The 16,108-nt window shown below is 40.9% G+C and overlaps 1 protein-coding gene across 1 annotated transcript; it reads left to right on the forward strand.

Moving 5' to 3' along the window:
- Positions 1-7,754: 7,754 nt before the first annotated feature.
- Positions 7,755-15,882, forward strand: LOC308570784 (vomeronasal type-2 receptor 26-like; the record flags this gene model as incomplete). Its single annotated transcript, XM_081165702.1, has 5 exons — positions 7,755-7,927; positions 9,266-9,557; positions 12,864-13,091; positions 13,412-13,538; positions 14,981-15,882. 5 exons carry the CDS (start codon positions 7,755-7,757, stop codon positions 15,880-15,882), a joined length of 1,722 nt encoding a protein of 573 aa, XP_081021828.1.
- Between the last annotated feature and the right edge of the window lie 226 nt (positions 15,883-16,108).

Here is a 16,108-nt window from a genome sequence, read left to right on the forward strand (position 1 = left end):
TCTGCATATAGAGGTAGAATTCAGTCATCCCTTTTTATATTAAGTATGATTACTGCTGTCATGTCATACTGAATTTTGTGTTAGAGTGACATGGATTCTAACAAAAACATTTTGGTTCAACCAGGAAGGCAGCTGCAAAAACTGGGGGGTGGGGGAGGAATCCATTGTTCAACTTTCAGTAATTTTCTCTTTGAATAAATACATTTGGTTAAATTTTGTATTAGAGCAACTTATATTGTAATAAAAATATTATTCAGCTCATGTGAATGAGCTTGGGTTTCTTTCAGTGCCAAGCAAAAACTTTTAGAAATGGGTTGGGGGTTTTAAATGTACCGTATATCTTTCTCCTGTTAGTTTCAATGCATCTATATGGGAGTGGGGGCTGTCTGTGTGCTTGTAAATTTTGTTGGGTTGCCCTGTATAAAATAAAGTGACATATACCAATGCAATGAAGAAGAAGAGGAGGAGGAGGGGGAAGAGGAAGAAGAAAGTGATTTATGGTGATTTATGATGCACCACAATGATACTATTTTTGGTCTCTATTTCAATATCCAGAATACATTATGAGTTAGTTATGAAGGAGCAAGATCTGAAGTTGACAATTTCATGAACAAAATCAAGTAAAATGCCAAGGTGCTGAAAAGTTGAAAAATGACAAGAACATCATGCATATGAGATAGCACAAATCAAGTAATCTAAAATACCTCTCCTTGTAAAATGATGCAGTGGAAGAACTACAATAAAATAGAGGAAAATGCAGGATCTGACCATGAATGAGAATTTTTTAGGTAAGGCAAACTAAACGCACTATTGGAGCTCTCTTATGAATGCAGCAATACAAGTGCAATTAAGTTAAGGAGTAAGTTGTTTTTCCTGCAGACAAGGTGTGCATCTGCCTACATGGAAATTTGGTCAAATTAAAGAAAAATGCAATCTCTTAACCCAAACCTCATGTCACATTACACAATGGAAAGAGGTATCACTGCAAAAAAAGAATAAAAGAATAACACAATGGAAAAGAATTTGGATGTGATTGGGGTTGGGGTTGGCAACACCTACCCTTTGGGGGGGGGGATTCTGTCACTTAGAGAGATTTGTATGTTTGTGACCAGCTTCAGAACATGCAGAACAAAAGAAGCAATTCCTTACTCTGGAACATCAAACAGCTTCTGAGAAGGATGCTCCTTGAAGACAAATTCATGAGGATGGTAAACTATCTGAGAAACAATTGCCCCAATGAAAGGAGCTCCTGGCTGCAACCATTCATGTGGAACAGTGTGGGGGTCATATACAGGACACTCCAGAGTGTCTACTTTGGACACTATAGCAGTCAGCAAAGGTAGGAGCATCAAAATGCAAAGCATCCTGTCAGCAAAGCTTCTCTCTAGATTGAGACTCTGCTCTGTTCATCAGCAGACACTGCCAGATTTAACATACATTGGTTGGTAGCTAATTCTCGCAATACCTCTCTTAAGAGAAATAGATTGGTCATGCCTTTGAGATACAAATACATGCCTTGAATACTAGTAGATATTTTCAAAAGCCTTTGGGAGTTGGGGCAGGTGAACAGATAATAAGGGTTTCCATGATCCCAGTGGTCCATAATTGGTACTTTGGCATTTGGCTCCTGAGTGACATTCCTCCCCCCCCCCCGCCCACCTCATAGTCAATATGTTAGTTCTTTTGCCAGATCTGCTAATAAGTGTTCACTGTTCCTTGTGGCACAAAGAGCAGCAGGTGGCATGGATATCCCCATAGGAATTGAACACCAGGAAGGAACATTGTTCGACAGTGATACTCAAAAATGTTTAAGCTGTTATTCTTCAAGTGTAGGACTGTGGAGCTGGCTCCAGCGAGGCCTGATAAAGCCCTTTTTGGTGCTGAGCTAGGCTCCCAGAGAAGCTATACTTCTGGGAAGCTCCTTATGCCTCTCTCATAGTGTTATGTACTGAGTTGAATAGGATCCAAACTGAAGCAGTCTGATTGGTCCTAGAACAATAGGATCCAAATTGCAGCAGTCTGATTAGTCCTAGAACAATAGGATTCAGAATGCAGCAGTCTGATTGGTCCTAGAACAATGCAGCAGTATGATTGGTTGGCAGGAACCACCCAATCCTGCTCCAGATAGAAGTGAATCCACAACCTGATTGGCTGACAGTAGAATTCCGGAATTAGCCAATCATGTGCAGCCCATTGTGTAAATAGTGTATATAAAGCAGATACTGTGAGGGGACTTTCATTCATTCCTCCTCACCACTATGAGCTGAATAAAGAGCATGAAATCACTTTGCGACTCTGAGTATATTTCACATAGATACTCAACAGTTAAGGCAGAAAGGAATAAAAGCCTTTAAAATGCTTACGCATCCCGATGCTTGCTCAGAATGGGGCACAGAGCCTTTCTCTGTTGCCGTGCTTCTCTGCTCTACAGCAGTTGAGGCAGGAAGCTCAGCCCAGGGACTTCCTGTGCTGTCCACCTGAAAAGTGCAGCTACCCTCTGCACAATCCAGCTGAAAAAAAGCCCTGGTCCCTTCTATATTTTTGTCTAATTGTCTCTGACAGTGTGTGCAATTTTGTGTTTCAGTTTTGGGGTATCATGTACAGGGCTTTTTCCCCCCAGCTGCAATGCACCAGATCACAGTTCCATCACCTCTCCCCATGTGACGCCTCTGGCTCATGAGAAGACCATCTCCAGAGAACCTTCAGGAGCAGATTGTAAAAAGTTTGAGCTATGCTGCTAAGAAAGTTTAGTCTCCAGGAAATGTGCCCATTCAAATTCCTGAGAACAAGAAGCTAAACTTTATGTCTCTCAGAGAACCCTTGTTAACCAGGAACCCAGACATTTCTCTTGAAATCAGATGCCTAGAGATGTAATGGTGTCAGACTCCTGCTGCCTGCCTTTGTATTGGGCTCAGCAAGTCCCTATGTTATTCCCCTTTGACACCTGGCAAAGAAAGGAAGACCAAATGGGAGCCACTACAGTGGTACCTTGGGTTACAGACGCTTCAGGTTACAGACCTCCAAATTAAGTTCTTAATCTGAGGTACCACTGTATTTTAATTCATTCTAAATCCCCATAAAGTAATCTCACAGCAGAGCAACACTACACATTCAACATTTATTATTATTGTGATTCTCAGAAATATAAAAGAATCCTCACTTATTCCCAGAATGCATGTTGTAATAATAGACAGCGATCTGTACAATTTTATTGATTCATTGCTGACTTTATTATTTAAATCCAAGTAGCTTTAAAGCCTCCACAATCTTTACTAAACACTTAGTGCAACTGTTATACATAGGACTCAGCTACATTAGTAAAGAAACAGCAATTTGAATGCACTATAAACATTCAACACCAGATAGCACCAGAGAGCAGGAAATTATAAAACACTATTTTCCATAGAGAATTTTTTCTTTGGTTATAATGATCTAAATTGTGACTTATTTACAGTGGTCCCCCCCCCCAGTATTTAGATCCACCCATAGACTCATATGTCACATTTTTACCATTGTTAAGCAACTCCAATTACTATTACTACTACCACTACTACTATTTTAGTTATTTCATTCATGTACCACCCATTATCCAAAGATCCCATTCATTGTGCAAAAGTCAGCTGCTGACAATACATATTGTACCTTTTCTGGGATCTTTCTTTCTTTCTTTCTTTCTTTTTGAGGCAGGGCCCTCATCTACTCATCAAAACAAAATCAATACTTTAGGAATCTCTGTACCTTGCTAACACAGTCATAGAGTAGCAGAAAACAACAAGGTAGATTCTTTAAAACTTTCTCTTAATTAGTTGTTCTCTGTTGTTCATCTGGGGCTTGAACACAATGATGTAGTATTTAGGAGTGAAGAGGTTATAACTTTAGGCACACATTCATCTTTGTCCTTACTTGGAATTTGCTCTTCTGGGCATGTGAAACATTCAGTCATATCTGAATTTATCATTCAGTATTACAGTGGTACCTCGGGTTAAGTACTTAATTCGTTCCAGAGTTCCGCTCTTAACCTGAAACTGTTCTTAACCTGAAGCACCACTTTAGCTAATGGGGCCTCCTGCTGCCGCCACACCGCCGGAGCACAATTTCTGTTCTCATCCTGAAGCAAAGTTCTTAACCCGAGGTACTATTGCTGGGTTAGCGGAGTCTGTAACCGGAAGTGTGTGTAATCTGAAGCGTATGTAACCCGAGGTACCACTGTAATTATTTGTTACGCATGGACTATTCTCCACTCTACCTCTCATACATCAGTTTTAACTCATATTACTGATATAACTTTTGCTTGATGGTTCCAAGTGTGGTGGTACTATTTTGAAAAATATTTTTCAATTATGTTAATCTGGAATACAGTGGTACCTTGGTTGTCAAACTTAATCCGTTCCAGGAGTCCGTTCGATTCCCAGAACCGCTCGAAAACCAAGGTGTGGCTTTCCATTGGCTGTAGTAGCTTCCTGCACTCCATTGCTAACTGCGGAAGCTGCATCAGATTTTTGGCTTCCACAAAACGTTTGCAAACCGGAACACTCACTTCTGGGTTTGCAGCTTTCGGGAGCCGATTTGTTCGGGAGCCAAGCCATTCGACAACCAAGGTACCACTTGGTATGTATTAATTTTAAATATTTACTGAAGCAAAGGCCAATGGTGAGGTTTTCACGTTCATCAATTCTGTTACGCTATAACATCGTGTAACAGATCATGGACTCTTCAAAGTTGTAAGTGATTATGTGGACTCTCTTTTTTTGTAAGTAATGCTGCATATGAAAGCTTGAAGTAACAGGATCCTCATTTGAGCCGTGACATTTTCTCTACCCAAGTCCTTCCTGTGGCCACTTTTTCAACCCCCACACCTATCCAAAAGAATGTAGAGATCTCTCTCTACCACTGAGAAAATGTTATGTATCCAGAAATTAGTGTGTAGGGACAGGGCCATCTTAAGCATATCCGGCACCATGGTGCAAAGATCCCTCTGGTGCCTCCCCCCCCCATTTCCCAGAGTTGCCAACCTTTTTTAGGGATGATGGTGCTGCCACTTTGCAGGGCTGGAGGAGATGGGCAGCGGCTGGAGGGCAGTTCCTCCGGTGGGGAAGAGGCGGAGGCTGGCCACAGCGGCTCCCGGCTCAGCTGACCACTTCATGCCATGGTGGCCACAGCAGGTGAAGGCGCTGCTTCGGCATGGCATGGCAGAAGCGGGTGAGGGCGGCAAAGAGTCCTCTACCTCTTCCCTGTCGCCCTCCAGAACTTGGTGCCCTGGCACCGTGTGCCCCTAGCCTCTGTGGGTAAGACGCCCCTGTGCAGGGAGGAGACTCTCACTCTCCAATAATGACCCTTACTACCATTTATGTCCGGTAGTGATTTCCACAGTTGTTGGATGACAGTTACCAAGCATTCAACATGGCTAATAGAGATTATGGGAATTCGCCCTGCATTGAATATTCAGACTCCAGTTAGAGGACCCAGGAGAGACTATCTGGGAAGCAGGAAATGGAAAGGCAACCAACAGGAAGCCTTTCCCCCACCCTAGGCTGAAGAGCCTGCTCTGTTTTATGCTGTGTGTGTGTGGCTTTTTAGCGGTGCTGGGCTTCATGGGAGCCTTGATGGGAGCCAGGAAGCTGAAATTGAGTCACTACACAGAAGCAGAAAGATGCCCCATCAGAACAAACTGCTGCACCTCATGACCAGCTGGGAGCTGGTCAATTCAAGACCATGTGGCTTGGAGTGTTGAATCACCCTGAGCATCTGTGGAGGAATCCTTGCAACCTTCATGTCACCTTCACCCTGGGGAAAACCAGCAGGTTATGGAGGAGTGCCCATCGCCACTGGGAGGGCTCAAGAACTTGAGGGAGGGTGAGAAGTCTGTGTTGTGATAAACACCCAAGTTCTCCAAAGGAGCCTCCACCAGAATGCTTCCCACCCATCTGATCTCTTCCAGCATCCAGATTTTATCTTCAAATATCTAAAGGGTTGTCAGTGACACATGGATGGAGCAAGCCGGTTTTCTCCTTTTCCAGAGGTTAAGACGTCAACCAATAGATACAAGTTAGAAGAAATGAGACACTGGCTAAACATCAGTAGGAGTTATTCAAAAGTAGAATGGACTGCCTTGGAAGGTGGTGGACTCTGCTTCCTTGGAGGTTTTTAATTATTGGATCTGGTGTAATTTATGCCATCTTAATTTGCACTGATTTATGCCAGTTTCTTGTGTACAGAATTGCTCCCTTCCACTTAGTATTTGTGAGGTGAGGTTAATACACAGGGAGGGCAGTCCTATGCACAAGAAGGTGGCATAAAGTTATTCTAAGCTGAGATGAAGTATGTCTGATCTTTCTTTAAGCAGTATGACAGGTAAAGGGACCTCTGACCATTAGGTCCAGTCGCGGACGACTCTGGGGTTGCGGTGCTCATCTCGCTTTACTGACCGAGGGAGCCGGTGTACAGCTTCCGGGTCATGTGGCCAGCATGACTAAGCCACTTCTGGTGAACCAGAGCAGCACAAGGAAATGCCGTTCACCTTCCCGCCAGAGTGATACCTATTTATCTACTTGCACTTTGATGTGCTTTCGAACTGCTAGGTTGGCAGGAGCAGGGACCGAGCAACGAAAGCTCACCCCGTCGCAGGGACTCGAACCACCAACCTCCCGATCAGCAAGTCCTAGGCTCTGTGGTTTAGACCACAGCACCACCCGCGTCCAAAGTATGACAGGTAGTTTGGTGTAATTCTCCAAAAGGGGGAATTCTGGGTGTATGGTAAGGGCAGGACCAGGGTGGGGAGACCTTCACTGTAGCCTAAGCCAGTTTTCCAAAGGCTTGTTTCCCCTTTGCCAGGCCGATGCAGAGCATCAACAAGCGTTGGGTTTTGTGAAACTTTAAGCTGCCTTAATTTACACTGGCTTGCTTTATGCCAGCTTCTTGTGTGTAGAAGTGGTTCCTATGAGGGCAATTCTATTACAATTGACCTGGGAGTATTCCCCATGGAATACAAGAGGATTTACTTCTGAATAGACATGGTTAGAGTCAAGTGAAGTAAATTGGTAGGTCCAGGGATTGTGTACTCATGGGGGTGGTAGATGGTTGAAGGAGCGCCCTGGGTGGGAGACAGGGAAATGTCAGTCTCCCAGGTTGAGAGGTTGGGAGGAGAAAGGCAGAATTCCAGGTGAAAGCTGGGAGGGGCTGCTGCCTTCTGTGGGATGTGGGGGCTGATAATTGCCTTTAGGAGAAAACTTCCTACTGTGTATTTTGCTGTAGTTTTAAATATCATTATCTTGTGGAAAATGTTAATAAAATATTACAATAAAAAATAAGGTGTGCAAAGAACTAAGATTTGCTATTGTGGGGAGTCACTTCAACGGCATGTGATGAAGAATAATTATCTCTCGGGAAATATTGAAATCACTATAATTTGTTCATCTGCCCAAAGCTCGAACAGTTTTTCCAAAAGACAATAAAAAATTTCTAACCGAGCAAGTTTAGAAGTGGTAATAAATAACTCCCTGTGCCATAGACCACTGGGAGAAAGGGCAAGAGGCAGACAGGGTCTGCCTCAACTTGAAATTATGATGTTGACAATGTCTGCTATAGCTCAAAGCATTTGTTTCCCAGGGATACTGAAGGCTGAGTGAGGTACCAACCAATGTGGTTTGCTTAAGTCAAGCAGTTACTGAAAATGAGCAGAGGGGAGTCTGTGTCAAGGGCAAGGCTTTGCTGACTGGATGCTTCTGTTTATGTTCCTGCTTCTGCTGCCTCACACGATGTACAAAGTGGCTAGCATGGGGTGCCCCACAAATGAACCCGTCCCTGTTCCCCATGAGTGGCACCAGCCAGGAGGCCTCATCATTGGTGGAATTGCTTCTCAGATCATTTACCATTCTCTGGAAATTGACTTCAAAGAACCGCCTTCTCAGAAACTGTTTCAAGATCCAGAGTAGGGAATTGCAATTTTCTCCCACCCCTCTACACGTTTTGTCATTGGCAAGATCACAGAGAAAAGTTTAAGTAGGACACACCCACACAAGACACACAATTACAACAAATTTTCTCATGCTGATAAGTTTTTGGGGAAAGCAAAATAATTTAAATGAAGACTTGAAGGAATCTGTATAAGCAACTACAAAAATATATCTCTGAATAGTTTTGTTTTTGTTTGTTTCTTATTTTTTATAAATAAATTTAAAAAAAACAGTGATGAGTGTGGTCAGGTATATTTTGAGGATGTCAAATTCATTTTAAATACCTGATAATAGCAAGAAAATTAAGCCCAGTCCCATTTTATCAATCAGCACACAATGTTCTTGAGGCTGGAGGTGATTCCTCTTCTCGTAAGACACTTCATTTAGGTTGTAATTCCTTTTTTTTAAATTATTTTTTCTTTCGTTTTTTCTTTCTACTTTTCAAATGTATACAGTGTCATTAGTTTTACAATCAATTTAACATTTCAAGATTTGACTTCCACCCCCCTCTTTCTGCGGTTCCTTAAATTTATTTGTTAAATATCTTTTGCATATCCAGGTTCATTTAACTTGCTCATTTAATTATCTACTGTAAATATATACTCTTATAAAACTGCAGGTTATTACAATAATCCTGCTAATGTTTATATCTGTTTACAATTTATCTGTAAATATTCAATAAACCATTTCCATTCTCTTATTTTTAAAAAAATTGGTATCTTGATTTCTTATTCTTCAGGTAAGTTTCGCCATTTCTGCATATTCCATAAGTCTTTGTATCCATTCTTCCTTTGCTGCTTCTTTCCACTTTTGTGCAAGTAACATTTTTGCTGCTGCAGTAGCTTACATAAATAATTTTCTATACAATTTAGGCAGTTCTGACCCTATAATTCCCAAAAGAAATTGGGCAATTAGATTGTAAATCCTGTGAAACTCAAATCTACATCTAGGTTTCCACGTTTTTCTTTATTTATTCTGACAGTTGGCAGAACAAAGTCCTTACTTCCTGACAGTAAGAGCTGTTCGACAGTGGAATTAGCTGCCAAGGAGTGTGGTGGAGTCTCCTTCTTTGGAGGTCTTTAAGCAGAGGCTTGACAACCATATGTCAGGAGTGCTCTGATGGTGTTTCCTGCTTGGCAGGGGGTTGGACTTGATGGCCCTTGTGGTCTCTTCCAACTCTATGATTCTATGATTCTTTGCAGAGCAGAAATAAAAGGATATGCTTATTATAATTGAAGTAAGAAACACACAGAAATTTCTGGTATGGTGATATAACAACTTCAGGCATTGTAATAAATGCCTTCTCTTTGCAGAATGATAACGAAATTTTACCAGCACATCCTTTCCTTGGCATTTGCTGTGGATGAGATCAACAAGAACCCCGCACTCTTGCCCAATGTTACACTTGGCTTCCACATCTATGACAGCTACTATGATGCAATGGCAACTTATCGTACCACCTTAGACCTCCTCTTCAAGTCACATAAATTTGTTCCCAATTACATATGTGACACACGGAAAAAGGTTATAGCTGTCATTGGTGGTCTTGGCTCTGATACTTCTTCCTTAATGGCAGTCATTTTAGGTTTCTATAAGATTCCACAGGTAGGAATTCTCTCTCTCTCTCTCTCTGTATCTATGCATGTGTGTTCTAAAGCTCTGTTTGGGGACTGTATAACAAGATGAATTGAAGTGATTTATGGGCCATCACCCCTTTACTCATAGCACAACAAACCAAGATTTTTTCAGGGCTGTCATTCTGCACTATATTCTATATCTCTGCACTATATTCCTTATTTAATTCTAGGTTTCTCTAGATTTAAGCCCTAAAGATAGCCAAGAACAGAGATTTCATGTTTAAGTTGCAAAAAAAAAAAAAAAAAAAGAGCTGGAAACATAGGCCCCATGTTTTCCTGTAAATTAGCTGCCAAGTGAACAGTGCTAGCAGCAGCAGTAATATTTTTGTTGCGAGTTTCTACAGCATACTGAGCAACACATTTAGGATGAGGACACACAACAACAAGAAGAAAAAACAAGAAGCAGTAGCAGATATGCACTCATTAAAGTGGGATGGAAGAAATATGAGAAGTATAAGTGATGCAAGTTCAAGAACACAGAGAGGGAATGTAGAGAATGTCAAAGTTGCAATTAGACTTGAAAGCAAAATACCGTATTTTTTGCTCTATAAGACTCACTTTTTCCCTCCTAAAAAGGAAGGGGAAATGTGTGTGCATCTTATGGAGCGAATGCAGGCTGCACAGCTATCCCAGAAGCCAGAACAGCAAGAGGGATTGCTGCTTTCACTGTGCAGCGATCCCTCTTGCTGTTCTGGCTTCTGAGATTTAGAATTATTATTATTATTTTGTTTTCTTCCTCCAAAAACTAGGTGTGTCTTGTGGTCTGGTGCATCTTACAGAGCGAAAAATTTGGTAATACTATTTGAGGCAAGTAATCAGAAGTGTCTTGGGCTTTCTAAAGGACTCGTGAGGCATCTTCTCTAAAACAGAGTTGAATTTTGACTCTGAACATCCCCAAGCTTCCATGATATGTTGCCCACCACTTAAAGGAAATAATCTGTAACCGTTCAAGATGCAGTATTTTTTAAAAAATCTGCTCTGCTTCAATAAAAACTTCCAGAGCACTTCAGAACTCTGTAGGCCTGTAAAAGCTAGACCACAAATATCCAACCAGTGTCACAAAATATACAAGCCAGAAAACATATCAACCAGCTTACCTCTTAACTTGTTTAAGGTAAGGAGGAGACAGCACCCTGCTTCCACTGTTCCATAAGAGTTTATAAAGCGAATCTCATTTCTTCCAATAGCACCTGGATCTATTTTTGTTTAATGTGGCATGCTAATCCAATGTGCAGGGTCTCCTGTATATGGAATTTCCATGCCATTTGGCTAAAAATAGGGGGAGAGAATTATAACCTTTTTTTCAATTCTACATTATAGTGGAAGGGTGAACACAGACCTTCACATCAAACACAGTGGCTTGGAACAGATCAAAATGGAGAGAGCAACAGAAAACTCAGAAACATTGTTAATATTTATTTGTTTGTTTGTTTTAAGCACAGTTACAGATATTAGGAGATTTTGGAGCACACACACACACAGTTGTAGTAAATTACACTCTTCTGAGCCCAGCTTCAGCTGGGGAGGGCAGGATATAAATAAAATTTATTATTATTATTATTATTATTATTATTATTATTATTATTATTATTATTATTTTGTCATGCTGTGAGAAATTGCATGGTTCAGAAAGAGGGAATAATAGGAATGACAATAAATCCCAGAAATTGGATCATATCCTGATAACCAGGAAAACAAAAATTCCAGCAGAAGCACCGTTCCCTTTAACTTCCAGCAGAACCACAAATTGCTTCAATAAATCTTTGGTGAATGAGCAAAAAAATGTACAAAAAACCATTCATTCTTTCTAACTTTTCTCCAGAAACAACTACAGGTGTGCACATGTAAATTAGTTCTAGTTTTATTGCTGCTTTTATATTTGGTTTTAACTTTTTTTTTTTTTTTTTTGCTGTTGCTGTTGCTCTTTTTAGCCTGTAAATCACTTTGAAACACTTCACTATAAAAACTAATGAATAAATGTCATTGATGATGATGGTGATATCTGATAATAATTTTCTTTTAGCTTACATATGGCTCATTTCCTGACAAGGATATGCTTATCAGTCAGTTTCCCTCCCTTTATTGCATGGTTCCAAATGAAAGACTTCAATATATGGGGATTGTCCAGTTACTTCAGTATTTTGGATGGACATGGGTAGGACTTATTCCTGTGGATAACAACAGTGGGGAACTTTTCTTACAGACCCTGGAGCCTTTGCTTTCCCAGCACGAAATCTGTTCAGCCTTCACACAAAGAATCCCACAAATTTCTCATTTTGATAACTTGGATAAACTAACTGATATAGTCGCAAATCTTCATCTACATTTCGCAGATAATAACGTGGCTGCACTTCTTGTTTATGGAGAATCATTAACGATTTCATGGCTCAGAACTATTATTCTTTTTCATGTTTTTCAAAAAACAGAAAATGCATCATTTAGCAAGGTGTGGATTATGACAACCCAGATTGATTTCATATTAACAGGCTTTCAAAGGGGGTGGGGACTCCAGCAGTTTCATGGTGCCATTTCCTTTGCAATTCACTCAAAAGAGCTTTTGGGATTCCAAGAATTTCTTCAGCACATAAGACCCTATGGGATGCAGAAAGATGCTTTTCTCAATGACTTTTGGGAGCAAGCATTTAACTGTGAACTTCAAGATCCAAGTGAGGCAATGGTGGTTGATAGGGCATGTACCGGGGAGGAAAAGATGGAGAATCTTCCTGCACCCTCTTATGAAGTGCCCATGACTGGCCAAAGCTATAGTATCTACAATGGGGTTTATGCTGTGGCTCATGCATTGCATGCAATGGTCTCTTCTCAATCCTGCCAAAGAGGGTTCATTTCAAGGGTTAACCAACTGGTTCTTCAAGATCTGCAGCCTTGGCAGGTAATGTCTCCACATTAGAATTTTTTTTATCAGTGAGCAGATCAGTATGAATTGAGAAAAATCCACTCCATTTCTACTCCATTAAAAATTGATGAGATGGGATTGTATATATTATGCATGGAACTGATTTACTGGCTTACATTTCCCCACAATAACTGTAGCCTGAAAATACAATGCATTATATATCCCCCTATTACCTAACTCTTGGTCATTCAGAGTGGGGCTGGTGACAAAGGTAGGCAACAATCTGGAGGACAACAAATTTGCTATGCCTGCCTTGAACCATAATAGTCGGTAAAAAATGAATTCTCTCATTTGTTTCAAACCCTCCCCATTTGTTTCCCTCCTTTCAAGTGCCTTCATTTTTTTCTCTCTTTCAATTAGCTCCATCCTTTTCTTCAAGGCAATTCCTTTAACAATTCAGCTGGAGAAACTGTGTCTTTTAATGATAAGCGGGAAACAGAGGGTGGATTTGACATCATGAATATTATAACATTTCCAAATAAGTCCTACCAGAAAGTGAAAGTTGGTAGGATGGATCCCAGTGCACCTGAAGGAAGAGAATTAATCATTAATGAATATATAATTGTGTGGTACGAAGATTTAAACAAGGTATGGATTCTGCTATGGCCAGATTAAGGACAAACTATCTCAATTGGCACAGCAGCATTCTAAAGTGAGGGTTGCCACATTCCTTGTTTAGCAGGGATTTTCGTGTATTCTAGGTATTGTAGCTGGTGCCCTTCTGCACCATTGTTGCCCCTGATGCTAAGATTTCTCTAGCCCTTGTGCCACCCAGGAGACAGTACAAAAGGTCTTAAAACATTGGTAGTCCATATCGCTTCTCCACAGAAAACTGAAATGAATCTATCCATGTATCCATCAATCTACTGTACTTTTCCAATTGTAATTCCTTTCATGTCTATGGATAGACTCTCCCCCTTTCCGTGTGCAATGACCACTGCCAGCCTGGTAGTCAGAAGAAAAGGAAGGAAGCAGAAAAGTTTTGCTGCTACGATTGCATTCCTTGTGCAGAAGGAAAGATTTCGAACAAGAAGGGTAATACACTTTCTCTCTTTTTTCAACTGTGCAAATATATATTCCTTTGATTTGAATATTAGCATGTGGGTAGTAAGTTATTAAAGGTAGACATGGATAATTACTTTTGAGACAATAGGTAAAATGAAGGAATGAGACTCATTCAAGCATTGCTATAAGAATCAATGAATAGGAGAGTGAATGGATATCAAATATTGTATATAAATCCATTCTTTCATTTCTACTTTCCAATAAACACAAACACTTGCAGCAGACCATTGCCTTGCTATCCCACTTAAAGTAACAGAAACACTTATATAAAGCACACATTATAATATTGCCTCCAAAGTAGACATCCAATATGCCTAATATGTGTCCAGTCTAATGCCCAGTGTCAGGATTGCAGGAAGACTTCAAGTGTTACTGTAGTAGCTAATTTAATAAGACAAAAGTTAAAAACAGGATATTTGCATCTGGATCTCTATTTGAAATGAATGGGAAAGTTAGCCATATGAGGGATAAACTTCTGATGGTCAATTCCCTTCATGGTTACAGATGACCTGCATATTCCATGTGAAAGCATGAATGTTATAAGCAAATCATTTAATACATAATCATGCTATCTTGCATCCCTGCTTGCAGTGGCATAAAAATATTCCTTTATGACTATAGAGCATGAGAAGGTGAAATCTACTGAAAAAAATACAGCAGAACTAAAACAGGTGATAAAAATATAGATCATGATGATAGTAATCTTAACTGAATGGTTTTTTTTTAAAGAAATAACAATTATTTCATAATTAATTGCAAAAATATGTATGTACCACCCTCTTGCATTCCCGCAGCATGGTGTACAGCAACATTAAAACATTTAAAAACAATACAAAACAATTATTAAAGGTAAAGGTAACCCTGACCATTAGGTCCAGTCGTGGACGACTCTGGGGTTGCGGCGCTCATCTCTCTCTGTAGGTGGGAGGGCCAGCATTTATCCACAGATAGTTTCCAGGTCATGTGGCCAGCATGACTAAGGTGCTTCTGGCGAACCACAGCAGCACACGAAAATGCCATTTACCTTCCCGCCGGAGCGGTACCTATTTATCTACTTGCAGGTGATTGCCTATTCATGGACATTCTAAACAACTGCATAGGCCCATTGGAATAAAGGGAATTCTAACCTGTCCTGCTTAATGGGACCTCACTGAATGCCCAACATCTGGTTGAGGCCAGTCAAGCCTCTATAACATACTGGGGAAATGAAGAGTGGAACTATTACATATGCATATTACATTATTGCTGCATTGCAGGGGGGTTGGGCAAGATTTCACTCAGGGTCCCTTCCAACTCTACAATTTTGTGATCCAATGAAACAATATAATCTCAATATGGGAGGTGGAGAAGAGAACAGTGTGTAGTTTAACATGTGACTTGGCACTAAAAGGTGGTTTCTTTCTATTCTTCAGATGTGGCTGACTGCTTCCAGTGCCCAGAAGATGAATTTCCAAACAAGGACAGAACTGAATGCATCACTAAAGTTATAAGTTTTCTGTCTTTTGATGAACCCTTAGGGATCACTTTGACCTCAGTTGCTCTCTTTTTTTGCCTGATCACAGCCACAGTGCTAGGAATTTTTATTAGGCACAAAGACACACCCATTGTCAAGGCCAATAACAGGGACCTCACTTACGCACTCCTGGTCTCCCTCCTGCTCTGCTTCCACTCTTCTTTACTGTTCCTCGGACAACCAGGGAAGGTCTCCTGCCTCCTCCGACAACCCACTTTTGGCACCATCTTCTCAGTGGCTGTTTCATGTGTGCTGGCAAAAACAATCACCGTAGTTCTAGCTTTCATGGCCACCAAACCTGGGTCCAGCATGAGGAAATGGGTGGGGAAAGGACTATCCAATTCTATTGTCCTTTGTTTTGCTCTTATTCAAGCATGTATTTGTATTGTGTGGTTAGCAACCTCTCCCCCATTCCCTGATTTCGACCTTCACTCAGCAACTGAAGAAATCATTCTGCAATGTAATGAAGGGTCAGTTGCCATGTTTTACTGTGTCCTTGGTTACATGGGCCTCTTGGCCATTGCCAGCTTCACTGTGGCATTCCTAGCCCGCAAGTTACCGGATAGTTTTAATGAAGCAAAGTTCATTACATTCAGCATGTTGGCCTTCTGCAGTGTGTGGGTGTCCTTTGTTCCAACTTATATGAGCACAAAAGGAAAAAACATGGTGGCTGTGGAGATCTTCTCTATCTTGGCCTCTAGCGCTGGGTTATTGGGTTGCATCTTCTCCCCTAAATGTTACATTATTGTGCTGAAGCCTGAATTGAACAACAGGGAGCAAATAGTAAGGAGAAAGATGTAAAGAATCTGTCTGCCTTTTCTATTGATACATTGCTGCCTCTGTAGTAAAAAGGTTTCATCAGCAAATGGGCTACTGCAACATAAATTACATAGGAGACAAGTCCTAGAGACTGGGGTCCCTTCAGTACCCCTATTAAATATTTGAGGGGGGCAGGGCCCCCCAAAGGAAACGGGCATTGCCATTCTAATGTTGTGTGCATGTCAGTTCTTGTGATCAATTATGTGGG

Source organism: Podarcis bocagei, assembly GCF_964188305.1.
Source record: "Podarcis bocagei genome assembly, chromosome: 13".
In the NCBI taxonomy this organism is placed as follows: Eukaryota; Metazoa; Chordata; class Lepidosauria; order Squamata; family Lacertidae; genus Podarcis; species Podarcis bocagei.